The sequence below is a fragment of the Rosa rugosa genome, chromosome 4 (genome assembly GCF_958449725.1).
Source record: "Rosa rugosa chromosome 4, drRosRugo1.1, whole genome shotgun sequence".
Classification (NCBI taxonomy): Eukaryota; Viridiplantae; Streptophyta; class Magnoliopsida; order Rosales; family Rosaceae; genus Rosa; species Rosa rugosa.
The window spans coordinates 35,198,609-35,222,543 of record NC_084823.1 but is presented as its reverse complement, the minus strand read 5'-3'; the positions used below and the strand labels follow the sequence as shown (position 1 = coordinate 35,222,543).

The 23,935-nt window shown below is 39.1% G+C and overlaps 2 protein-coding genes and 1 long non-coding RNA gene across 3 annotated transcripts; 2 read left to right on the top strand and 1 right to left on the bottom strand.

Annotated features, from left to right (window-relative positions):
* Positions 1-117: 117 nt before the first annotated feature.
* On the bottom strand, positions 118-9,751 carry LOC133743231 (uncharacterized). The gene is made up of 2 exons (XR_009863007.1): positions 9,615-9,751; positions 118-477 (listed from the first exon to the last, which is right to left on the bottom strand). It is a non-coding gene; the product is annotated as an uncharacterized LOC133743231 (long non-coding RNA).
* Positions 9,723-10,383, top strand: LOC133743228 (uncharacterized). Its single transcript, XM_062171097.1, has 2 exons — positions 9,723-9,980; positions 10,082-10,383. The coding sequence occupies exons 1-2, from the start codon at positions 9,723-9,725 to the stop codon at positions 10,127-10,129; spliced, it is 306 nt and encodes a 101-aa protein (XP_062027081.1). The 3' UTR covers positions 10,130-10,383.
* Positions 10,384-18,128: 7,745 nt separating this feature from the next.
* Positions 18,129-21,457, top strand: LOC133707161 (disease resistance protein RPM1-like). Its single transcript, XM_062132717.1, has one exon. It carries the CDS (start codon positions 18,416-18,418, stop codon positions 21,257-21,259), a length of 2,844 nt encoding a protein of 947 aa, XP_061988701.1. The 5' UTR covers positions 18,129-18,415; the 3' UTR covers positions 21,260-21,457.
* The last annotated feature ends 2,478 nt before the right edge of the window (positions 21,458-23,935 follow it).

Below are 23,935 nucleotides of genomic sequence, written 5' to 3'. Positions count from 1 at the left end.
ATTGTGATACCGCCCATTGGATGATGGTATCCAAATTCTTCTTCAGCTTGACTCAGCAAATCCTGAAACAAAGGTTGGTTCAAATATGATAATGGAACCACAAATCGTGTCTTCTGGTTCTTTCCAACATAGACTGCAAAGCAGCCTTTCGGGATAGCTGATGTCTTTGTGCTAGCGATTCGTGGCAATTGGAAACCCATGGTTTCTAGATAAATGATTAAAGAAGGAAGAAAAGAATTCAAAGGACTTGGGAAGCAGAGAAAGCTTAATTTGATGCTTGAAAGGAGAGGAGTTGATTTTGCTAATAAAGCTAATCATGTGTGTATATATAGATGAAGAAATGGTATGTAGAAAACCATCAGCTACATGAAATGATTGGTGAAGAGGAACTGAGATGGGATCCAAGTAAGAACACTAGCTTGTGAGAAACCACATGGGTTTGTCTTCCTACTCAAAGCACATGTAAATGGTACCAACCTGTTAGTATAGGAACTTGTATGTTGGCATTCCCTTTATACAAAACTAGAGAGTTCTAGCTTAAGAGTGTGTTTGAGAAGAATGATCTTAACAATTGGAATTGAGGTTCATGGCTTGAAACACAAGACAAGATCCTGCTGACTCGTATGGAAGGTCTGGTAAGATTCATTCATTGCATTTTGCATATATAACTAAGTATTGGGATTGACAGCTGTGCGTCAATCCCTTAGTAGTCTGTATTGAGTCCATGCATGGTACGTTGTCTGTGTGTTCTGTTTTCCAAAGGAAGTTTTTTTTTTTAAGTGGTTATGTCAGTCATTAAGTCCTTGATGCGTTATTTATGCATATATCTTTTATCTTTATGATACAATATTCTTTGTTTATCATGCTATCTTTTTGAAAAGGTTGTTTCCTAATTGGTGTCAAACTGTTTAATACAATTGATGATACCCTAATTGTTTTAGGGGGAGTCTACTCTTGACGCATATATATGTCCTGCATAAGGGTTCTTTTGGGGAAGCTTTGCACGATAGAAAAGTTCTTTTGTTTCATAAGGCAAAGCTGTGTCTTGATCATTAATTCATTTGTTCCATGTCTAAGTGAGTTAGTAAGTCAAGAGTTCATTCATACATCATCCATATCATTCTCATGCTTGAAAGATCTACGAGTTCAGTTAGGAGTCAAGCATATTCAAGAATTGAAGATTGACGAGTCGATACGTGTGAAGTGCATCTAGAGGAAGGAAGCAAATTTGTGTGAAGTAGTTCAACCGGCTTGAATGAGTTTAGCTAGAGGTAACCGCGTTCAGAGTTATCCGAGAGGTTGTAAGTCTACTTTGTAATTTGATTACTATCTTATAGTGTGTGCTTGAGCACTTGGCCTTCAAGAGTTAAGGCCACGCAGTTGTTTACCTCACCTTGAGGATTTTTACTGCGCAAACATCTTCTGTGTTTCCTGGATTCTTATATGTGTGTTTGCTTGTTACGTTGATCTCTGCTTGTTCTATTTCTCATTGTCTTGGGATAGCAATCTTATTACAATCCTTAAGATCAGTTTCGATTTTGTGTGTACATTCCAGAGTGTTGCCTATTCACCCCCCCCCCCCCTCTAGGCCATTCTAGTACTTTCATTTGGCATCAGAGCAGGTCACTAGTCTTTCTAGTGAGATCTGTGGGTTGTCTAGGATGGATCGTGATAGAGAGCGTTCAGGGTCTATAAATTGTCCACCCTTCTTTGATGGGGAGGATTATTCTCAGTGGAAAGTTATGATGCAGGCTTTCTTGCATTCACAAGATGAACATATCTGGAATATTGTTGAAACTGGGTGGGAACTTCCCACAAAGGAATCTAAGTCTAAAGCTGCTGAGAGTTCTGAGACTATAAAAGAACTTAAGCCGAGGAATGAGTGGTCAGTAGCTGAAGTGCGTGACTATAACAATGATGTTAAAGCACGACACAGCTTGTATACGGCTCTTTCTAAGAAAGAAAAGAAACGTATTGGAACTTGTAAGACTGCAAAGAAGGCATGGGATCTTCTTCAAATGACTTATGAAGGAAACAAAAGAGTTAGGATTCAGAAACTTCAGAAACTAATTACTGAGTTTGAAACCATGACCATGGGAGATGATGAATCCATTGATGATTTTCATTCTAGGCTCATAAATGTGACAAATGAGTGTGATAGCCTAGGTGACCCTATTGCTGAGAATAGGATCGTTAAGAAATTCCTTAGGTCCTTGCCTTTGAGCTTTCAAAACAAACAAACTGCCATTGAAGAGGTTCATGATCTAGATACCTATACCTTGGATGAACTTCTTGGGAATCTTCAAACCTTTGAAATGAAAATCAAGCCAGATAGGAAAGTGAAAACCATTGCTTTGAATGCTGTTAGGAAAGAGGATGAAAAGCCAAAAGAAATAGTAAAGGAAAAGGATAGTGATTCTGAATTTACTGCTGAAGATTTTGCTCTTTTGTCTAAACAGTATAAAAAATTTCTGAGATCTGGCAAGTCTTTTCAAGATGCCAGGAACTCCTCTGGGTCTAGTTCTAGGAGAAATTTGAGTCATGACTATTTTTCAGAAAAAGACACTAAAGCTAGGTTCACTCATAAGAAATCTTCTAATGATAGACCTAAGTGTTTTGAGTGTCAGGGTTTCGGTCATCTTGCGGCCGATTGTGGAAACAAGAGATTCAAGGCTCGGTCAAACAAGGCCATGAACACTACTTGGAGTGACTCTGAGTCTGATTCTCATTCTGAGTATGGAGAAGAAAATGTTGCCTTGACAGCTGCTCTGCATCATCCACCCTCAAGTGAGTCTGAAGGAGAGGATCTTGATGGTGAAGATACAGTTGATCAAGCCTTGGCAGACAAATATCAAGAAATGTGCAGAGCCTCAACCAAAATGATGAAGCTAAATAAATCTTTGAGCGATAAACTGAGTCTGGCAGAACAAGAGAAGGAGGGGATTGCTGGGCGTTTGCAATCCTGTACTGAAAACTGGGAGATTGAGAAAACTGCTTATGTTGATCGTATCAAGAGTCTGCAAGAAAATTTGAACACTCAAATTAGTCTTGTTAACTCTCTGTCCTCTGAAAAACTGAGTCTAGAGCTTTCCTTGAAAGAATCACAAGAAATGTTCTCCAAGTTTTCCATAAGTTCTGAAAAGGTTTCAAAAATGATTGGCATTGGAAAAACTGAAGGGGACAAGAAGGGATTAGGATATTCTACAGGCACTACCTCTAAAGAGTCAAAGCCCATCAGGTTTGTGAAGGGAAATATGACTTCCAAGACTGAAAACTTTTCAACGTTTAGAAGGTTCATCCCTGTTTGTCACTACTGTGGTGTATCTGGTCACATTAGACCTAGGTGTAATCTTCTCAGAAAAACCTTCCAGGGGTTGAGTGTGTCTAGAAGGTCAGTTCAAAATCTGTCCTTGGAAGTCAAACTGAAAGAACATCTGAAAGAGGTTAACAGGATTGCTAAGCTTGTTTCAATCCCGAAGTCTTTGACTCCTAAATTGAGACAAATCTGGGTAGAAAAAGGATCACTTTCTTGTCATGTTGCTTCTGTGAATTTTCCTTGTTCTGATTCAATTGTCACTGATAATACTTGCTTGCATACATCTGTGAATTCTAATGATTCAGACTTCATAGAAGCTACTTGTCTTGTTGCCTTAACTGTTTTAGAAGCAAGAAGAGCTGACACTTGGTACATTGATAGTGGTTGCTCTAGACACATGACAGGTGACAAAAGCTGGTTCACTTCATTCTCAAATGAGTTCACATGTGGTTCTGTCACTTTTGGAGATGGGAGGAAAGCAAAGGTAATGGGCAAAGGGAGTGTTTGCACACCAGGTATCCCTAACTTGCAAAATGTTCTATATGTGGAAGGTTTGCATTCTAACCTGATCAGTGTGAGTCAAATGTGTGATGATTATGAAGGTGTTTATTTCAACAAGAAAAATTGTGTTGTGCTTGATGATGGTGGTAATAGTATCATGGGAGGAAAGCGCTCCAAAGATAATTGCTTTTGCATCCATGCAAATGAAACTAACATGCCACAGGTATGCATGAAGATCAAAACCTCAGATGATATTTTGGAACTCTGGCACCAGCGGTTGGGACACGTAAACTTTCAAGATCTTGTGAAGCTGTCCAACAAAGAAGGTGTCCGTGGCTTACCAAAATTGAGTGGACAAACATATATTGTTTGTGAAGGGTGCAAGCTAGGTAAGCAGACAAGGAGCTCACACCATGCAATCAATGAAGTCACAACCTCTCAACCATTGGATTTGATGCACATGGATTTAGTTGGGCCTATTCAGACGGAGAGTATAGGAGGTAAGAAGTACATTCTTGTTGTTGTTGATGACTTTACACGATTCACATGGGTAAACTTCTTGAGAGAAAAGTCTGATGCTTTCACTAGTTTTAAAGGACTATGCAAAAGAATTTTAAATGAGAAATTCTCTTCAAATACCTGCATTGTTCGGCTTAGAACAGATCATGGTACTGAGTTTAAAAATGCATCTTTTGCTAACTTTTGTGATGAGCTTGGTATTATGCATGAATATTCTGCACCCATCACACCTCAGCAAAACGGTATAGTTGAAAGGAAGAACAGGGTTTTGATTGAAATGGCAAGAGTATTGTTGTGTGGTTCTGGAGTAGCACACATGTTTTGGGCAGAGGCTGTCAACATTGCTTGCTACACTACAAATCGTGTTTTTCTTCATCCAGGTACTGAAAAAACTCCCTATGAAATGTGGAAAGGTAAGAAACCCAATGTGAGTCATCTAAAAACCTTTGGTAGTCCTTGTTTCATTTTTCGTGATCGAGAACATCTTGCAAAGTTTGATGCTCGTAGTGATAATGGTATTTTTCTTGGGTATTCTTCAAATAGTCGAGCTTATAGGGTGTACAATAAGAGAACTAAAGCTGTTCTTGAAACGATCAATGTAACTATTGATGACTCTGTTGTTCGTTCAGTGCCTTTCTTTGCAGATGAAGATTATCCTCCACTTAGCAAGGATCAAGTACAACTTGGGGGAGAAGGTGAGGATAATGAAATAAATGAGGCACTATTCGGTGCTCCTCCGGTACACAGACGAGGACATAAGCAAGTTCAAAAGGATCACTCTGCTTCAGACATCATTGGAGAATTGAACGATGGATTGAAAACTAGGAGCCGAGCAGCCCATGAGGTAAGTGAATCTGCCTTGTTCTGTTTTGTGGAAAATAATGTTGAGAAAATCAATGAAGTTTCACACTTTGGCTTTATTTCGTTGATTGAACCTAAAAATGTCAAAGAAGCCTTGTGTGATGATGATTGGATTAATGCAATGCATGATGAGCTTAATCAATTCAGTAGGAATGATGTGTGGTTTCTTGTTCCTAGACCTAAAAATTGCAATGTTATTGGCACAAAATGGATTTTCAAAAACAAGACTGATGAAAAAGGGGTTGTCACTAGAAACAAAGCTAGACTTGTAGCTCAAGGGTATACACAAGTTGAGGGATTAGATTTTGATGAGACTTTTGCCCCGGTTGCACGACTCGAATCAATTCGACTTTTGCTTGCGGTTGCTTGTCATCTTAGGTTTAAAGTCTATCAAATGGATGTTAAGAGTGCTTTTTTAAATGGTGTTTTGCATGAAGAAGTTTATGTAGAACAACCACAGGGATTCACAGACCCTCACAATCCCGATCATGTGTATAGACTAAAGAAAGCTTTGTATGGTTTGAAACAAGCCCCTAGGGCTTGGTATGAGCGTTTGTCTGCTCATTTGCTGAGCAAAGGATATGAGCGTGGGGCAGTGGATAAAACACTCTTTGTTAAGAGAATTCATAAGCACATAATGATAGCCCAAGTATATGTGGATGACATAATATTTGGGTCTACCTCTGATACTCTTGTGAAAGAGTTCACTACAGTGATGGAAAGTGAATTTGAAATGAGCATGTGTGGGGAATTAAATTACTTTCTGGGTCTGCAAGTTCAACAATTAAAAGAAGGTATGTTTTTGTCACAATCCAAGTATGCAAAAAACTTGGTGAAGAAGTTTGGGATGGAAACAGCAACTGCAATCCCCACACCCATGAGCACTAGCACAAAAATTAGTGAGGATCTTTCTGGAAAGAGTGTTGACCAAACACTATATAGAAGCATGATAGGGAGTCTACTATATCTTACTGCAAGTAGACCAGACATTTCTTTCAGTGTCGGTGTATGTGCTCGACATCAGGCAAATCCCAAGGTATCTCATCTTGAAGCAGTTAAGCGCATCATCAGATATGTCTCAGGTACGTCCAAGTTTGGTATCTTTTATACTTTTGAGACTAATGTGGAAGTTGCAGGTTACTCGGACTCAGATTGGGCAGGAAATTTAGATGATCGACGAAGCACCTCTGGTGGCTGTTTCTTTGTGGGCAACAACCTGGTGGCTTGGCATAGCAAGAAGCAGAATTGTATTTCTCTTTCCACTGCTGAAGCGGAATACGTTGCAGCTGGAAGTTGTTGTACACAGATGTTATGGATGAAGCAGATGCTTATGGATTATGGTTTCAGCCAAGGTAAGCTTGCTATTTTTTGTGACAATTCAAGTGCCATCAATATATCAAAGAATCCTGTTCAACATTCTCGCACTAAACACATTGATATTAGATATCACTTCATTCGTGATTTGGTTGAAAAAGACATACTTGAACTTGACTTTGTACCCACTGAACATCAGTTAGCTGATCTGCTTACTAAACCCCTAGATCACACTCGCTTTGCATCACTTCGTAAAGCTATAGGGGTATGTGCTAAACTCTGATCCTCTCCCTCCATTCCTGAGCCTAGTTACATTTGCATGCATGTACGGTGTGTTTCATTCAATTAGTATAGGTGCATGTTTTGTCTCGTTACATTGTTTCTTAGGATTGCATGCATGTCTGCAATCCCTGTGATGGTTATGGAAAAATTTGACTTGTGGTTGAGGCATTTTATTCCTGATTTCATGCTTACTGGTAATCCAATGACAAGTGTTCCGACCTTGCTACACCTGCCAACCTAGGAGTCTAGCATGAACCAAGGTCTGTGGTCACTCTTGCCCCTTGATCTAATCACATGCACACTTGAATCTCTTGTGGGGATCACACCTTGTCCAAAGTTTGTCTGCACTTGAGGTTTCTCAATTACTGGGTTCGATTCTGTTGTGTGTTATTTTGCTCCTTCCAAAATAAAATATACTCTTGAAGGAGCTTGGCCAGGCTATTCCCAAAGTAAACAGGCCTCGGTCGTGACGAACGATATGAGGTTTGGGAAGAAACAGGAATGGTTTGGTCCCCCGGTGGTTGTTTGATATTATACCTAGTGATTCGAGCTGATAAGTCCTTGGGGTATCCTTGTTATACTTAGTGCCTTAAGACCAACTGGTCTGAGAGCCACTGACGTAAAACTCGCTACATGGGTCACTACGGTTGTGCTTTTTTTGTCCGAAAAAAAAAAAAAAAAAAAAAAAAAAAAAAAAAAAAGGGAGAAGGGTGTTATAAGGATGCGGATTCCATTAAAATAAATAAAAAAAAAATCATCATAATAATATGGATCCTTGCATGTGAACACGTTTTTGAGGCCTTGGTTTGGCTACTTCGATCGAGTTACACCCCACATTGATTCTTGTTCACTTTCCATTCAAGTTGGGTGGGCACATATTTTTGTTCGTGTCTAAATTTTCTGGGTTGGCTGGTTGCTCTTGGTTCTCGCTTAATTTTGTCTTACACGGTAGGTGAGTAAATTGTTAACATCTTCGCTTCTGCCCATTTCATTGAGATTCACTACTCTCACAGGGATCTAGTCATGCATCATTGCTTGCTTCATCATCAGGTGTGTACTTTTCATTTTCTTTCTGGCTCAGATTGAGGGGGAGTTGCTCACTACACCCTGTTAGCCCTTGGTTTGATCCATTCTTCTTGTTCCTACTAGGGTCCTTGTTCGTGTTTGCAGATTACCGGGTACAATATATCAATTGCACACCACTTGACATTGGTCTTCTTATTGGGCCTTGATTATACAATGTCAACTCTGTGCTACATTTCAAAAAAAAAAAACAAAAAACAAAAAAAAAAAAAAACAATTTAGCACCATTTTCTCTTGACATGGGAAGCTATCCCGTTGCTCTCCCGGCTGGTGTTCGCATTAAGTTTATTGGTTAGGCCCCCTTGTCATTCCTAGACAAAAAGGGGGAGAATGTTTCTTGCTAGCTTGTGCTTACTTCCTGTTTTGGTTTCCTTGGTGCTAGCTGATTTTGTTTACCTGAACTATTGGTTAGAAGTTGATCTTGTGACTGTTGTTAGCTTTGAACTTTTGATTAATGCAATTTCAGTTACTTTTCACTTGGTATGTTGGTTGAGTGTTTCAGGTACAATGAAAGTGTCAGATATGATGGAAGACGTTTGCGTTGAGTTTAGGATTAGTAGAGTGTAGTTTTGTATAGGAATGCCAAAGGGGGAGATTGTTAGTATAGGAACTTGTATGTTGGCATTCCCTTTATACAAAACTAGAGAGTTCTAGCTTAAGAGTGTGTTTGAGAAGAATGATCTTAACAATTGGAATTGAGGTTCATGGCTTGAAACACAAGACAAGATCCTGCTGACTCGTATGGAAGGTCTGGTAAGATTCATTCATTGCATTTTGCATATATAACTAAGTATTGGGATTGACAGCTGTGCGTCAATCCCTTAGTAGTCTGTATTGAGTCCATGCATGGTACGTTGTCTGTGTGTTCTGTTTTCCAAAGGAAGTTTTTTTTTTTAAGTGGTTATGTCAGTCATTAAGTCCTTGATGCGTTATTTATGCATATATCTTTTATCTTTATGATACAATATTCTTTGTTTATCATGCTATCTTTTTGAAAAGGTTGTTTCCTAATTGGTGTCAAACTGTTTAATACAATTGATGATACCCTAATTGTTTTATGGGGAGTCTACTCTTGACGCATATATATGTCCTGCATAAGGGTTCTTTTGGGGAAGCTTTGCACGATAGAAAAGTTCTTTTGTTTCATAAGGCAAAGCTGTGTCTTGATCATTAATTCATTTGTTCCATGTCTAAGTGAGTTAGTAAGTCAAGAGTTCATTCATACATCATCCATATCATTCTCATGCTTGAAAGATCTACGAGTTCAGTTAGGAGTCAAGCATATTCAAGAATTGAAGATTGACGAGTCGATACGTGTGAAGTGCATCTAGAGGAAGGAAGCAAATTTGTGTGAAGTAGTTCAACCGGCTTGAATGAGTTTAGCTAGAGGTAACCGCGTTCAGAGTTATCCGAGAGGTTGTAAGTCTACTTTGTAATTTGATTACTATCTTATAGTGTGTGCTTGAGCACTTGGCCTTCAAGAGTTAAGGTCACGCAGTTGTTTACCTCACCTTGAGGATTTTTACTGCGCAAACATCTTCTGTGTTTCCTGGATTCTTATATGTGTGTTTGCTTGTTACGTTGATCTCTGCTTGTTCTATTTCTCATTGTCTTGGGATAGCAATCTTATTACAATCCTTAAGATCAGTTTCGATTTTGTGTGTACATTCCAGAGTGTTGCCTATTCACCCCCCCCCCCCCCCCCCCCCCCTCTAGGCCATTCTAGTACTTTCACAACCTGTATACTTGGACACAAACAATGTTCCCTACATCCTTTATTTGATATATAGCAGACAAGAAGAGGACTACGACAGGTTTCAATCCATCTTAAAAACAATGTTGAAAGATGAGGCTGTGCTATGATAAGAGGCTGCAATCATCTGTTACATGCTATGATAAAGTTGATATGAATCAATTGGAGCACCAGCTGTTTGATGAAATGACCCTCAGAGTTATTCTAATATTATGCTCTCCGTATGCCTTAAATTCATATCTCTCTCCTCAGCTAAGCTGCTTGAAAGATGTACGTGTCAATTCAGTGAATGATCAATCATCTCCTCCTGACTCAGCAGTCCTGCTTACATGGTTCCGAATATGTCACAAGGTATACCAAGTACTTAAAAATGAGTATTCACAACGTAAAAAATTTTGGTTTTTAATACTGTAGTAGCAATCAGGCTAACAACTTAAAATCTCTTTTTGCAGATAAATTTTACTGGGAAAGGATCGGCGTTATTAATTTTTGATGTCTAGACATCAAAAATGGTACTAGGCAGCTCATGGCTTAGTAAATAATGGCAAATGGTCTACTGGAAAATAAGAAAAGAAAGATGATGAACCCTCTTGGTAAGCCTCTATGATGTCTGTGATTGGCTTCTAAATATCCCTGATGTGGCAACTGTTCCGTTCTTTTCTTAACTTCATAAAATTTAGTTGCTTGTACGGATAATTGCCTTCTTATATACCTTACTTTTTGTTTTGGATTAGCAAGAAGTGTAGTTCTTTGGTACCCTGTAATATATGGATACTACAGACACTAAGAAAAGTAATTGAAACTAAGAAAAGAAGCTAAACAGTTTGAATTGGTGTTGACTTTGATTCCAATTAGTATCATGATAAGATGCTAACTGTTCTATATTTAGTTATTTACATTGTTTTTCTTGATATTTACATAATAAAGTGTTTTCCCCACCTTTAGCTAGGAAGTCAATTAGCTACTTTGCTGCTCTTGCCGTCCAGTTTTGAGTTGTTGAGGGTAGTATAAACAATGAACTATAACTGGAGAAGTTGAAGGAAAGTAAAGGACAGTGTTTATCGATACATATATCCCTTTAATCCAACAAACTGTTTTCACAATTACTGGAGAAGCTGAAGGAAAATAAAGGACAGCATTTATCGATACAAATAAAGTAGCCATTTACTCTAACAAACTGTTCCTTTCTTTCTCATTGTTTTAAAGCACTTACGACTCAGTCACATCACTAGAGTGTACACTATGAGTGTGCTACATTATGAACATGCCACTCAGTTTGTGGTAGAAATAGGTGTCTCCTGAGTACATTATAGTGCAATTGTATACCATAGTTGGTCTGTCACGCAGATAAATGTCTCACTATCCTATTATTGCCACTGGTGAATGATGAATTTTGGTTTCACAAGGGCAGTATACAACCTTAGGAAGGATTCAGATTTGTTTTTCTCTTTTGGTATACATTAACCTTTTTTTGTCATCTCTGGTAATAATATCCTGACACCTTATGCTGTCAAACTCTAATGGGATACAATTAGTGGTTCACTCACTTGGAAGAGGCCATTACTTCATGTAGCATTGCAAACGCATTGCTTAGGTTAGTGTTCTTCAGATTCCAGATGATCTTAGCAATCTCACAAAACTTTTATCATGTGTTGTATACCGAATATTGAAGTAGTTGGACCATACAATACTTACACTAGAATTGGAAATTAGATGCCTGAAATCCTGCATCATATCATTCTCATCTTCTACAGGAAAACTTAATTAATTGGCTATAGTGGATGCCTTGTCAACCAGAATTACAGATGTTTAGGTGCTTCAATATTTCCTTCTAGTACAATTGACATCTATTTTTTTTTTTTTTCATTGAAAATTTACTTACCATCCATACTTAGTCAAGAATGAGAATGAAAAAGAACTTGAAGAAAGTAGAGAGAGCAAACCTTGCTGCAACCTTGCTGAAAAACAATTATTATTCAAAACTTACTAGGTGTCAAGGTGTGTAAGCTTTGAATAATGTATGTTAATTAAAAATGTCATCTTGAGATTGGTTAACATCTGCTAACTTCTTGCGGTGACATCAAGAGCAACAAAACAGTTCCTCTAATCTTTGAATCCTACTTGTGGAAATGCAAGTTTGTAATCATCAACATCAGTTATTATTTTATTTTTTTGGTACAATAGGGGAAAAAATCCCAGAACAAAGAGGAAAAAAAGAAAAGTAACCAGGGTGGTTATTGCTAATCCCCCTTGCCAGGCCTGGCAACACCTAAATTGTTATCCAGAATAGTTTCAATCACCAGAGTCAGAGGGGTACTACAAGTACATACACCCACAGCATCACGCACACTTTCCTGAGCGAGAAAATCAGCCACCATATTTCCCTCTCTATGAATGTGCCTGAGCAGCAGTGTAGCAAACTGTTCCATCGACTGCTTACAGTTAAGGAGCAAGGTACCTAGAGGATGCAGCTTGACATCTTCATTTTGCAAAATGTAATCAAGCTTGCAGAGTCAGACTCCACCTCAAGATGTTGGATATTCAGACTTACAGCAAGTTGCAAACCATAGTAAAGGCCCCAAGCTTCATCCTGTATAACTTCCCTAGCTAGCACCAATATTGGCCATAAAACCATTAGTCCACTCTCCTGTTTCATCTCTAATGATGCCTCCTGCACCAATTAAACCAGCAAGACTTAGAGCCATCAACATGCAGCTTAAACCTTTCCCACCCCAGGCTTACTCCAACATTTCAATTTAACCGGCAAACTCTTTTGCACTACAGGTTTACAATTTTAGTTCCACCATTCAGTTGCATAATTCATAATGACTTCATAAATATTATGAGGAACATGAAAAGTAGGGTCAAAGATCCTCTTGCACCTTCATGTCCAAATATACCAGCGGCACAAGACAAAGAAAGTATTCCACTGCATATTTCTAAAAAGCACCTATGTTGCTTCAAATTAGCAATAATCCACTCCTTCTAACCCAGGGAAAAAGTATTCTGCATTGTAATAGGGATGGTAACAGCATGCCAGACTTGTTGAGCATTTCTACAATAACAGCAGCAAGTGTCCCATCTTTTCCATGTGCTAAGGACAAAGCTACAGTTAGGAGAGTTTGCATTATGTATCCTTAACCTGTGAGCATTAGTTAACAATCTTCCTTAAACAATAATCCAAAGAAATGTCTTCAGTTTAGGAGGTATTGCAAAGGACCGTATTTCCTGCCATCTAAAGTCACAATTATTTTGGCCTTGACATAATTAATTACCAGAAGATGTACTTCCCCATATGAGTTTATCATTAGAATGATCCAAGGAATCAGTTGTGCATGTAATTATATGACTTATAACCTGGCGAGGAAGATAATTTCTTAAAAGATCAACATTCCATTAATCCATTTACCGTACCATTTTGCTGAAAATCCTGAACAGAAGCACTGTCATTACTCATTAACATATATACTTCGCATCTATAGCAAATTGTCTCAGAGCTCCAAGGTTAGAACATTTATCATTCCAAAAATTTACTAGAGCACCATTCCAAATTCTCTGCTGCGAACCCTGTCTTAACAGTTCAGCCCCAATTAAACACCACCCCAGACCATGTACTGGAGCACTTTTTTTGTCTTTTTTCTTTTTTAATTAGAAGATCATAAAGAAGTTTAAACTAATTGGAGATGCTTTGAATGTGATTAATCCATTGGATTATGAAGGTTTGGATCTTAGTTCAGCCCCAATTATGAAGGTTGAAGTTAGAAAGTTGGGGGGGGGGGGGGGGGGGAGAAGACTAGTGGTAGTGTCTTGGAAGCATGTTCGGAAGAAAAAGAACCAGATTAATGCTCATGCCTTAGCTAGGAGAGCTTTAAGCTTAGTCAATCGATGTATTGCCAAGAGCTTGGTCCATCTTGGCTAATTATGTGATGTAAACTTTGATGCAAGAGCTTGAGGGGGCAGCGCTCTTATTATGAGTATTATTACCTCAAAGCTAGTATTAATGAAGTCCATATTTAATCAAAAAAATAGTTATAATAAAGAAGTATCATATATGAAGATATCTCTATAAAAGTATAAATTCTGCCCCATAAACCTTGATCATTCTGCATTAATCTCCAGCTTATGTTGGCAAGCATGGGTTGGGTCTACAGACAGCCTCCCCTAAACCCCCATGTTGATCAACATCAGTTCTCTTGACGATATATGAAGATAAAATTATTCATTTCTAACATTCCTCAAGTTGATTTTTTTTTTTTTTTTTTTTTTTGAGAAAAGAAAATTTCATTGAACTAGCGATAGAAATCACTGAAGATAAAATTATTCATTTCTAACATTCCTCAAGTTGGTAGTCATTGCCATATGTCTTTTATTTCTGCCCAAAACTCAATATAATTCTAACCAGAACAATATAAATATAAGAGAGCTCATGAACTTCTTTTGCTTGAATTCCCAAAAGAAACGTACAGCAACAAGAAGAAAATTGTTAGGCACAACTTGATTCCATCATAACTCAGAAACTACAATATTCAAAGCTATTGTACACAGAACTTTAACAGATAACAAAAGACTGATAATAAATCTTGGTTTTAAGATGTTTCCGCTACTGAATTTTGGTGAAACGAAAGTGTCTAAGTACACAACTACTTCTGCACTCCACAAAATACTGTGAGACTGAAAATCATATAGTCCTATATATTTTCTGTGGGATTATATATTACATGTGCCCCTTAGTGCCTCCGCCCTTGATTACAAAGTCCTTTCCATCCAAAATCATCAAAACTAGCTTCACAATTCTCCACAATGAGTTTAACAGTCCGTTAGAGAGATCTAGTAAGGTTCATGAGCTTAATCCAAGGTTCATCGATCCCATATTTATTCATTACCCATATCGTTATTGGCATAGATTTGATTGTACTGACAATTTTGATAGTTCCAATTCCCACCCTACTAATTAACCATTACTCAAGTACAAAATATGGCATAATTTCTCAAATTTTTCCTCTGCCAAATCAAAAGAAACGATTCTAGTTGAGATGTACCATTGGCTATCAAATCAAGAAAAGAAAGAAACGTGCAGCAAGAGTTCGCATGCGCGGAAAGAAAAATAGAAACCGTCTATGATTTGGAAATCCAATTGGTCCACGTAATATATGAAGGAACCCCTACTTTCAAGGAGGTTCCTTAGCCTCCAAGTCATCAGTTTCTATAAATTGGACCATCTGAATTATGAAACCTTCTCATATTTTCTTAGTAGATCTGAAGCCCTAGTCATTGCTTTCTATAAATTGATCCATCGAAACCCTAGCTACTCGCATCTTCTTTGAAGCAAAACTCATCTAAAGCCCTAGCCATAACTTTCTATAAACTAACTCATCGATCAATACCCTAGCTACTCGTCTTCTTTCCAGAAACAATATTCTATCCATCAAAACCTAGCTATTCATCTTCTTTCCATAAACAATTCTTTCCAAAACCAAGAAAAGCAAGAGAAACATGCAGCAAGAGTTTCTAATGGAGGAGAGCAGAGGCAATCAACTTCCTGGCCAGAGGTTCTGCCCCATGGACGATGAACTAGTTCTCTTTTACCTCAAGCCGATGTTGAGCGGACAGAACGTGCCCGGAAGAAACCGCGTGGTGTTCGACTGCGACCTCTATGGTCAGCAAGAACCTTGGGAGATATGGGAGGCCTTCAAGACCAGAAGACCACACGACTTGAGGCTCAATAAGGACATTTACTTCTTCACCCAACACAAGAAGATGAGTTCCACAGACAAGCGCGTACGCCGGAATGTTGGAAGTGGCACCTGGAAGGGCGACGACTCCGGCAAGCCAGTACGATCTGTTGGTTCTGGTTATGTTGTTGGCTTGAAGAAAAGATATACTTACAAGAATGAAGACTCGGTGCACAACGGCTGTTGGATCTTGTACGAGTTCTACCTTGATCGATCACTCAGAGACAAGAAACAAAAGGTGAAAGACTGTGTTCTTTGTCTACTACGAAAGAATGGTGAACCCAAAACCAAGATTGAAAAGAAGAGAAAGCAACGTGAAGAGGAACAGTTTCTTGAAAACAATTATGCCTGTGATGATGGAGAAAACTCGAATAGGGAGCAAGAAGTGTTGCTTGAGCCACAAGCGAAGCGACAACGAACTGTGTCATCCATTGATAATGCACCACCAACAATGCCATCAGAAGATGATGCTGCATTTGCAGCAGAACTAGAAGAGTCATTGGAATGCTCTGAAGATGATAATGCACCCTCATCAGAAGCTGAAGCAGTTGGCCTTCAAGGTGAGGAGAATGGTGGACTCCAAAAATTAGCAGCCGAGGTGCAATCATCAGGGCCTTCATTTGTAGACGATTATGGAATATTTAATCCACTGCCCGAGGAAGATTTTCTCTGGGAGGAAATGGTAGAAGAAATGGGTACGGTAGAGAAGGAAGAACCAATTCTTAATGGTGTAAGTAGTAATATAGATGTGGCTGAAGATAACGCGGTAAACAGTACCCTTCTTTATGCTCCCACACCATCCATGTCTGTGGCCTCTGATGGTTGCACTGATATGCCATATTTGTATGAAAATTGTTGCATTGATCCATCTGGAAGCAATAATGTTTGTGGTGGATCGATTGGCTTTCAGGATGCTGCATACTGGCTTGAGTCTTTGGTAGAGGTCCCAACTGATGAGCAACAAAAGACAGCCGATGAAGATTGTTCTGATTGGTTGGAGTCAATCAATTTTAGTCCTGAGGAGAACAACTTCCTTTGGAGTGAAATGCAATGGTGTTCGTAGCTGATATTGGCATGAAAAGCTCTTAATTACCTAGCTGTTAAGATTAATATATTGACAACAATGTCAGTCAATTTTGTTTTTAATTTGTTGTGTATATCAACGTGTGGTACTCTTTCCTTTGTCCGGGATTTTGTCCCAATTGGGTTTTAGCCGAAAAAGGTTTTAATGAGGCCACATATATTTTATGTTCTCTCACTTTTGTAAGAAAGTCACTTTTGTAAGAAAGTCTTAAATTAATGAAATCTTCAGACTTTCATGAAATATGAATAAAGAGTCTACATTTCATATTCAACTAAATGGATAAAACCTTGATTAGACTCCAAATCGTATTACTTGCAATTGGTTAAATTTGTGAACCAGGGTGCAATATTATCTGCGAGGAAATGTTTTGTTCCCCTTGATGTCACCACAAGAAGTTAGCAGATGGCATGGTAACTAATCTCAAGATTTATGCAGCTAGCCTTAAAAAGATTATTCAAAACTTACATCACCTTGTATTTGTATTAGACTACTTTTGATGAAGGACTACCAACTTCTAACCCCTCAACTATTAAAGGAAACAAAAAAAAGAATCTGATACACGCGTATGTCACTGTAACCTTGCTGCACTGAGCCTTTTGAATACTTTGTTTTGGGTAAAAGGAAAATAGATAATCTGATATGTTTTGTCATTTAATAACTGTAATGTATTCATTGGCCGGCCCCAAAAGTAAACTGTAATGCACAAATGATTGACTTTCATAGTCTATTGTTTTGCAGTGCATGTATATATGTTTGTACTTCTGGCATAATCCCTCTTGTTTACATCTCAGGTGAGTATGTCAAGAAAACTAGTACTTCTCCTCATTCTGGTTATTGTACCTTGTTGCTTGTAAAGAACTGATAGAAGTTATTAAACTTCCACAAACGATATCTTTATTTATTCCTTAATTGATTGGGTGCCAACATTTTCCTATATAAGTATTGTAAAATAACTTGGTAATTTTTCAGAGTTGATTTTTACTTCTTAATTAGTGAGTGTTTGACACTGTTGAGGTTAAAATACCCACCTAGCTATTAGTCCAGAGGTTATATCTTTCATGCTAGCTTGGATGTTTTATTAACAGGTGCAGTAGACGAAGCAACTCATGTTACCTATCTAGTAAGAGTTTGACTTTTGAAACATATTCTACTGAAAAAAGAAATCATTTCATTATTTATATATGTTTCCAGACAAGATGTAAAAATACTAATTAGGCAATCACTAACCGTAAGCAATACGTACAATTTGCATTCACTTTCATGAGGCTTTCCAGGGAAGGCTAATTGTGTGCTTTGACTTGGACTTTAGAGTTTCTAATATACAAAGAGGCAGTTAGTCAAGTGAAATTATACCAGCAATTGGTTACCTTTTGTATTCATTTGGAAACAAGTTGTCAAGTGAATCCAATTGTAAATACAAATATGTCTTGATCAACATGTTCCGAGTCAATGAGTCATCATTTATTTAATTAGGTGAGATGAGAGAGTGATCACTTTCATCTTACATCTTTTGTGTTGATCAAATCAACCCTTAATTAATTTCATTGCGTAAGATTTAGATATTACATGTTGTCTGAAGCATCGCAGTCATGCTATTTTATAGGCAATTGCAGAGAGGAAATGATCTGGTGGACGAGTTGATCACCAAGGGAAAGACCGTGAACCTTACAAGCTCCACAAAACTGGACTTATGAAAATTGTGTAATTTTGTGGGAAGATTCCTTCACATCATCTAACTGCATGGAGCAATGATTCGGAAAATTCTACAATCTCAACTGCTTATTTCCATAAGGAAATGAAAAGTCAATTGCCGTTACTTCTTCCACTCGGTTACATACACAGAAAGGTATCTATAATTGATCTTGTATATTTTGTGAGTTTCAATTCGCCTATATAATCAGACTTTTTGAACTCAAAAGTATCAGTTGAGGAAGAAAGGGTAATCAAAGAGAGTAAAGATAAAAAATAAAATGGCGGAGAGTGCAGTAAAGTTTCTGCTTGACAAGCTTGCACCTCTTTTCGAAAATGAGTTGCAACTTTTGAGAGGGGTTAGGGAAGAAATTTTGTATCTAAGAGGAGAACTGGAGCGCATGACGGCTTTCCTGAGGGTTGCTGATGCATATGAAGAGAGTGATGCGGAACTCAAAGTATGGGTTAAACAACTAAGAGACATTGCTCACGAAAGTGAAGATGTTCTTGATGAATTTACCCTTCTGCAAGCACATGATCATGGGGAGGGATTATATGGTTCAATCCATAAGCTTTCTTGCTGCATCAAGAATACAAAAGCTCGATATCGAATTGCTTCGGAGTTACGAGCCATAAACTCCAGGATCAAAAAAATCTCTGAGGTTCATAAGCGACTCCGCCACAAATTCAATATGGCTGAACAAGGCTCAAGCTCCAAAAGTGCAGGTTACCTGTTGGAGGACCATCGAGGTGATGCTTTACTTCTAGAGAAAACTGATATAGTGGGCATAGACGAGCCTATCAAGCAGATGGTTGGGAGGCTGGTCAATGGTGGTAGTGGACGTGAGGTAGTTTCTGTGGCAGGAATGGGAGGAATGGGGAAAACTACCCTGGCGAAGCAAGTCTACGATGCAGCAGAAGTGAAGAAACATTTCAAATTACGTGCTTGGATCACTTTTACTCAGTCTTTCAAGCTAGCGGAACTTCTCAAAGACATCGTTCAACAGCTCCACCAAGCAATCCGAAGTCCAGTTCCACAAGAAATCAATAGCATGAGTACCAACCAGCTGAAAACAATAATTAAAGACTTCCTACAGAAGAGGAGGTATCTCATTGTCTTGGATGATGTGTGGCACTTATATGGATGGGATGCCTTGAAGTATGCACTGCCTAATAATATTTACGGCAGCAGAGTGATACTAACTACTCGAAATGCAGATATAGCCTCCACAACAAGCACAGAATCTGGAGGTGAAGTCTATACTTTGGAGCCCTTGCCCCCAGTGGAGTCATGGGAGCTCCTGTGCAAGAAGACATTCCAAGGGAATTCCTGCCCTCCTCATTTAGAGAAAATCTGTAACTCTGTTCTGAGAAAGTGTGAGGGGCTACCCCTTGCTATTGTGGCAATTAGTGGAGTTCTGGCTGCTAAAGATAAGCGCAGAATTGATGAGTGGGAAATTGTTGGCCACAGTCTCGGGGCTGAAATTGAGGGCAATGACAAACTGCAGGACTTGAAGAAAGTACTTTCACTCAGTTTCAATGATTTACCATACTATCTAAAATCGTGCTTCTTGTACCTGAGCATCTTTCCAGAGGACCATCTAATTAAGCATATGAGGCTTATTCGATTATGGATGGCAGAGGGCTTCATTGAAGAAAAACAAGGAAAGACATTGGAAGAGGTTGCAGAGGATTACCTCAATGAACTATTGAATAGGAGCATGATTCAAGCAGCAGAGACAACAGCTGATGGAAGGGTCACAAAATTTCGTATCCATGATCTCTTCCGTGAAATTATCATCTCCAAGACAAGAAATCAGAACTTTGCCACAATAGCCAAAGAGCAGAATGTAACATTGCCAGAAAAAATCCGTCGCCTGTCAATACATAACACACTGCAATATGTTCAGACAAACAGGTGTGCTTCTCAACTACGTTCTCTTTTTATGTTCACAGTTGCTGAGAAGCCATCACTACAAAGACTATTCCCAGCCGGCTTTGCGCTGCTTAATGTGTTAGATTTGCAAAGTACACCTTTAAATGTTTTCCCAGTTGAAGTTGTGAATCTTTACTTTTTAAAGTATCTGAGCTTGAGAGATACCAGGGTAAAAACCATTCCAAGATTTATAGGGAAGCTTCAGAACCTGGAAACTTTGGATCTTAAGCATTCTCGAGTTACTGAACTCCCAGTTGAAATTCTGAAACTCCAACATTTGCGCTATCTCTTGGTATATCGTTATGAGTTTGTTCCTTACGAAGATTTTCACTCAACATATGGGTTTAAGGTCCTTGCAAAAATAGGAGCTTTGAAATCCCTTCAAAAGCTATGTTTCATTGAGGTGAACCAAGGTGGCAGCGCATTATTGAGAGAGCTGGGGAAACTAGTTCAGTTGAGAAGGTTAGGCATTGTTAAGATGAGGAAAAAAGATGGCAAGGCTCTTTCTTCATCCATTGAAAAGTTGTCCAAACTTTATGCATTGTCCATAACTTCAGTGGAAGAAGACGAGATCATTGATTTGCAGCACCTGTGTTCTCCTCCTCTATTGCTTCAGCATTTGTACTTGCGAGGCAGATTGGAAGCATTACCTCACTGGATACCTTCTCTCCATAGCCTCGTCAAGTTGTACTTGAAATGGAGCAGGTTAAGGGATGATCCACTTGCATTCCTTCAGTATTTGCCCAATCTAGTACATCTTGAGTTGTGTCAGGTTTTTGAAGGAGACACACTATGTTTTGGAGCCGGCGGATTTAAGAAGCTCAAGCATTTATGCCTCGATAAATCTGATGAACTTCGATGCATAGAGATGGAGGTGGGAACAATGCCTTGTATTGAAAATCTAATCATCCGGCGCTGTAAATCACTGGAGAAAGTCCCATCAGGCATTGAACATCTCATCAAACTAAAGTTGCTTAAGTTTTTTGATATGCCAGAAAAACTAATCAAGACTCTACTTCCACATGAGCATGGCAATGATTATTGGAAAGTTGCGCATGTCCCAGAAGTTTATGTCACCTACTTGAGAGAGTTTGGGTGGGAAGTATTCTCATTAGAGGGCTTGAGTGAGACACAAATCTCTTCTCAACCCAGTTCTGTCATGAAGAGCATTGGAACTGGTTGGAAGTAATAATTCAGCTTGACCTGAAAGTGATGTTAGTAATTATGTTTAATAGTGCAAGTACGGTAATGTAATGTACGTTTTATGAAAAGACCCTTGTAATTAATTTGACAGAGCTAGTTTGTACATTTTATACTCTGTAATTATTGGTGATGTAGGCTATTCATGTATGAAGCAGTGTTGGCAATTTGTGCTAGTCAGATAAAGTCAATGCCTTGTGCTCTAAGACTTGCACATTTCAAGTTTCTAGAGGTAAGAAGAGATATGAGGTTATACTCAAGAGGAGAGACTTCACTGTTACTTTTTTTATTGGAAATAATACATAGCAAATTAAGTAAATTAGTCGTGAGTGCGTTTTTAATACTTATATTATCAACCATGATATTTGGTTTTACTTAATTAATAGGGGAAATGATCATTTACCCAATTTTGGAGTTAATTAACCTCACTTGCCCAAACACTCTAAGAGATAGCCCACTTACCCAAACACTATAAGAGATTATTTCCCTGATACCCAATTAATTATTTTTTTATTCTTTTTTATTTATTTTTGGGACTTTTTTGCCCTCTCCTTCTTTCTCACTTAGAGAGAGAAGTCATCGGAGACCTTGCCGGACTTCGGTGACCAATGGCCGGCCGCCGACTCCGGTGACCAACGATCGGAATCCGGCGACCGGTCACCGAAATCCAGAATCCGGCTACCGGACTGGTGACCGGATTCCGGCGTCTGAATTTATTGCCCCCTAATAATACCAGTAACCATATTATTGCCCCCCAATAATCATATTATTACCTCTCAATAATCATATTATTGCCTCTCAATAATCATATTATTGCCTCCCAATACTTTTTTTATTTCCTCCCAATAATCATATTATTGTCTCCTAATAATTATATTATTGTCCCTCAATAATATTATTATTGCCCCTAAACAACAGCTTTTGCTCCTCCGGCTCCACCGCCAGACGTATAAAGATGTTGAAGCATCTTCCCACCAAGTCGTCACCAATTTTGTGAGCTTCCCGAAGTACGAGGCCCAGATCATCATCATCAACGCCAACAAAGACGAAACAAGTGCAGCACCATCCCTCCCATTTCTTCAACAATGAAATCTCTTCTCTATCTACACCCTCTTTCTCTCACCTCCATCTCCACCGCCAGACCTCAACACCTCACTTCAAACTCCTGGCCAATCACGATGATAGTTCCGTGATTATATCAGTTAAAGGGAGGGCGAAAGAAGAAGAAGAATGAACTGATGTCGTCGCCGCAGAGACCACGGCGGAGCTGGCCGGTCTTGACCCCGAGGAGGGCAAACACCGGAGTCAGATCGGATTCAGTCGCCTGTGATTTATGAATTGGAGGACCTCGGGCTCGGAGACATGGACAAGTAGAGATCCGGTGGGCTGATGTCATGGTTTGAGTCGCTGAAGGCCTGGGTTGAACGCCGGATTTCAGTTGCAGAGAGAGAGGTCATCGTCCAAGTTAGGAGAGAGAGAGTGTGGCAAGCTTGTAGTTTTATAATAAGTTTCGTCCAAAACAGTCCTTTTATTTTTAAATGGGGTAAGTGGCATGCTAATCTCTTAATGGAGTAAATGGGTTCATGTCGGCTCAAATTTGGGCATTTGGTCAATCCCCCTAATCAATAATCAACTCTTGTCTATATCTCCCAAGCCCTAGCAGCCAGAGAGGGATCTACACATCGACCAAGTTCTCGTCCGAAGGCAGACAACGGAAGCGCGGGCTCACTACACCAATTTCGGAATCAGACAACACATATCAGACGACAGCAAGAAAAATTATGTCGTCTGAGTTTTTGAATCAGACAACAGTTTTTTCTTGGCTCTTGTGCAATAGCATTTCAGACAATGGTTGATTTTTTTGATGTTGTCTGAATGAATTAATTCAGACAACAGTTATTATGTGATGTTGTTCAAGGTTCATTTATACAATGGTTGATTTTTGCTGTTGTCTGATTATTTTTAGTCACACAACTGTTATTAGGTGTCTGTTGTCTGATATCTTTTAAGTCAATGCTTGCTGAAAGATGTTGTCTGATTTGAGTGGTTCACACAATGCTTTTTAATTTGTCTGTTGTCACATGAATTTCAAACAATGCACCTTATATTTGATGTCGTCTGAGTTTTAAATTTGTTTTTTCCGATACAATAGCTGACTTTTAGCTAGGGTTGATATATTGCTTTAACACTTCGACAAAAATCAAAAATTGAACTTTTTCCCTCCCCATTCGACCAAAACACCCGAGCTCCCGCTTCTCTCTCTCAAAATCACTTTCGATCTCACCAACCCTCAGTCCTCAGTACTCTCAGCCCTCAGTACTCTCAGCCATCTCTCTCTCTCTCACACCCAGTGACCAGTGACCGCCAACTCTCTCACGAATCCTCAGCTATCACTACTAGATCTCAATATACTCACTATCCTCAGCCCTCAATCCTCAGCCATCAGCTTCTCTCAGATGGATTGCATCCAATCCAAGATCTAGAACAAAGAAGCCGTCCCACGATACAAGGATCGGAAGCGGTCTTGTACAGGTCCACCTGCCCAATTTGGCTTCAACCTCGGCTGTTGCAGGGCCTCCGTTCGATTCTCTCCCTCATCCACCTCGGCTGTTGCAGGGCCGCCGAACTCGGGGTTGGAGAGTCTGTCACTCTGTCCAGCAACCCG

Bases quoted from the DNA above. Each gene is read 5' to 3' on its own strand.
- LOC133707161 (XM_062132717.1), top strand. From the start codon at position 18,416: ATGGCGGAGAGTGCAGTAAAGTTTCTGCTTGACAAGCTTGCACCTCTT.
- LOC133743228 (XM_062171097.1), top strand. From the start codon at position 9,723: ATGAGGCTGTGCTATGATAAGAGGCTGCAATCATCTGTTACATGCTAT. The intron at 9,981-10,081 runs GTATACCAAGTA...CTCTTTTTGCAG, and splicing joins GGTTCCGAATATGTCACAAG to ATAAATTTTACTGGGAAAGG.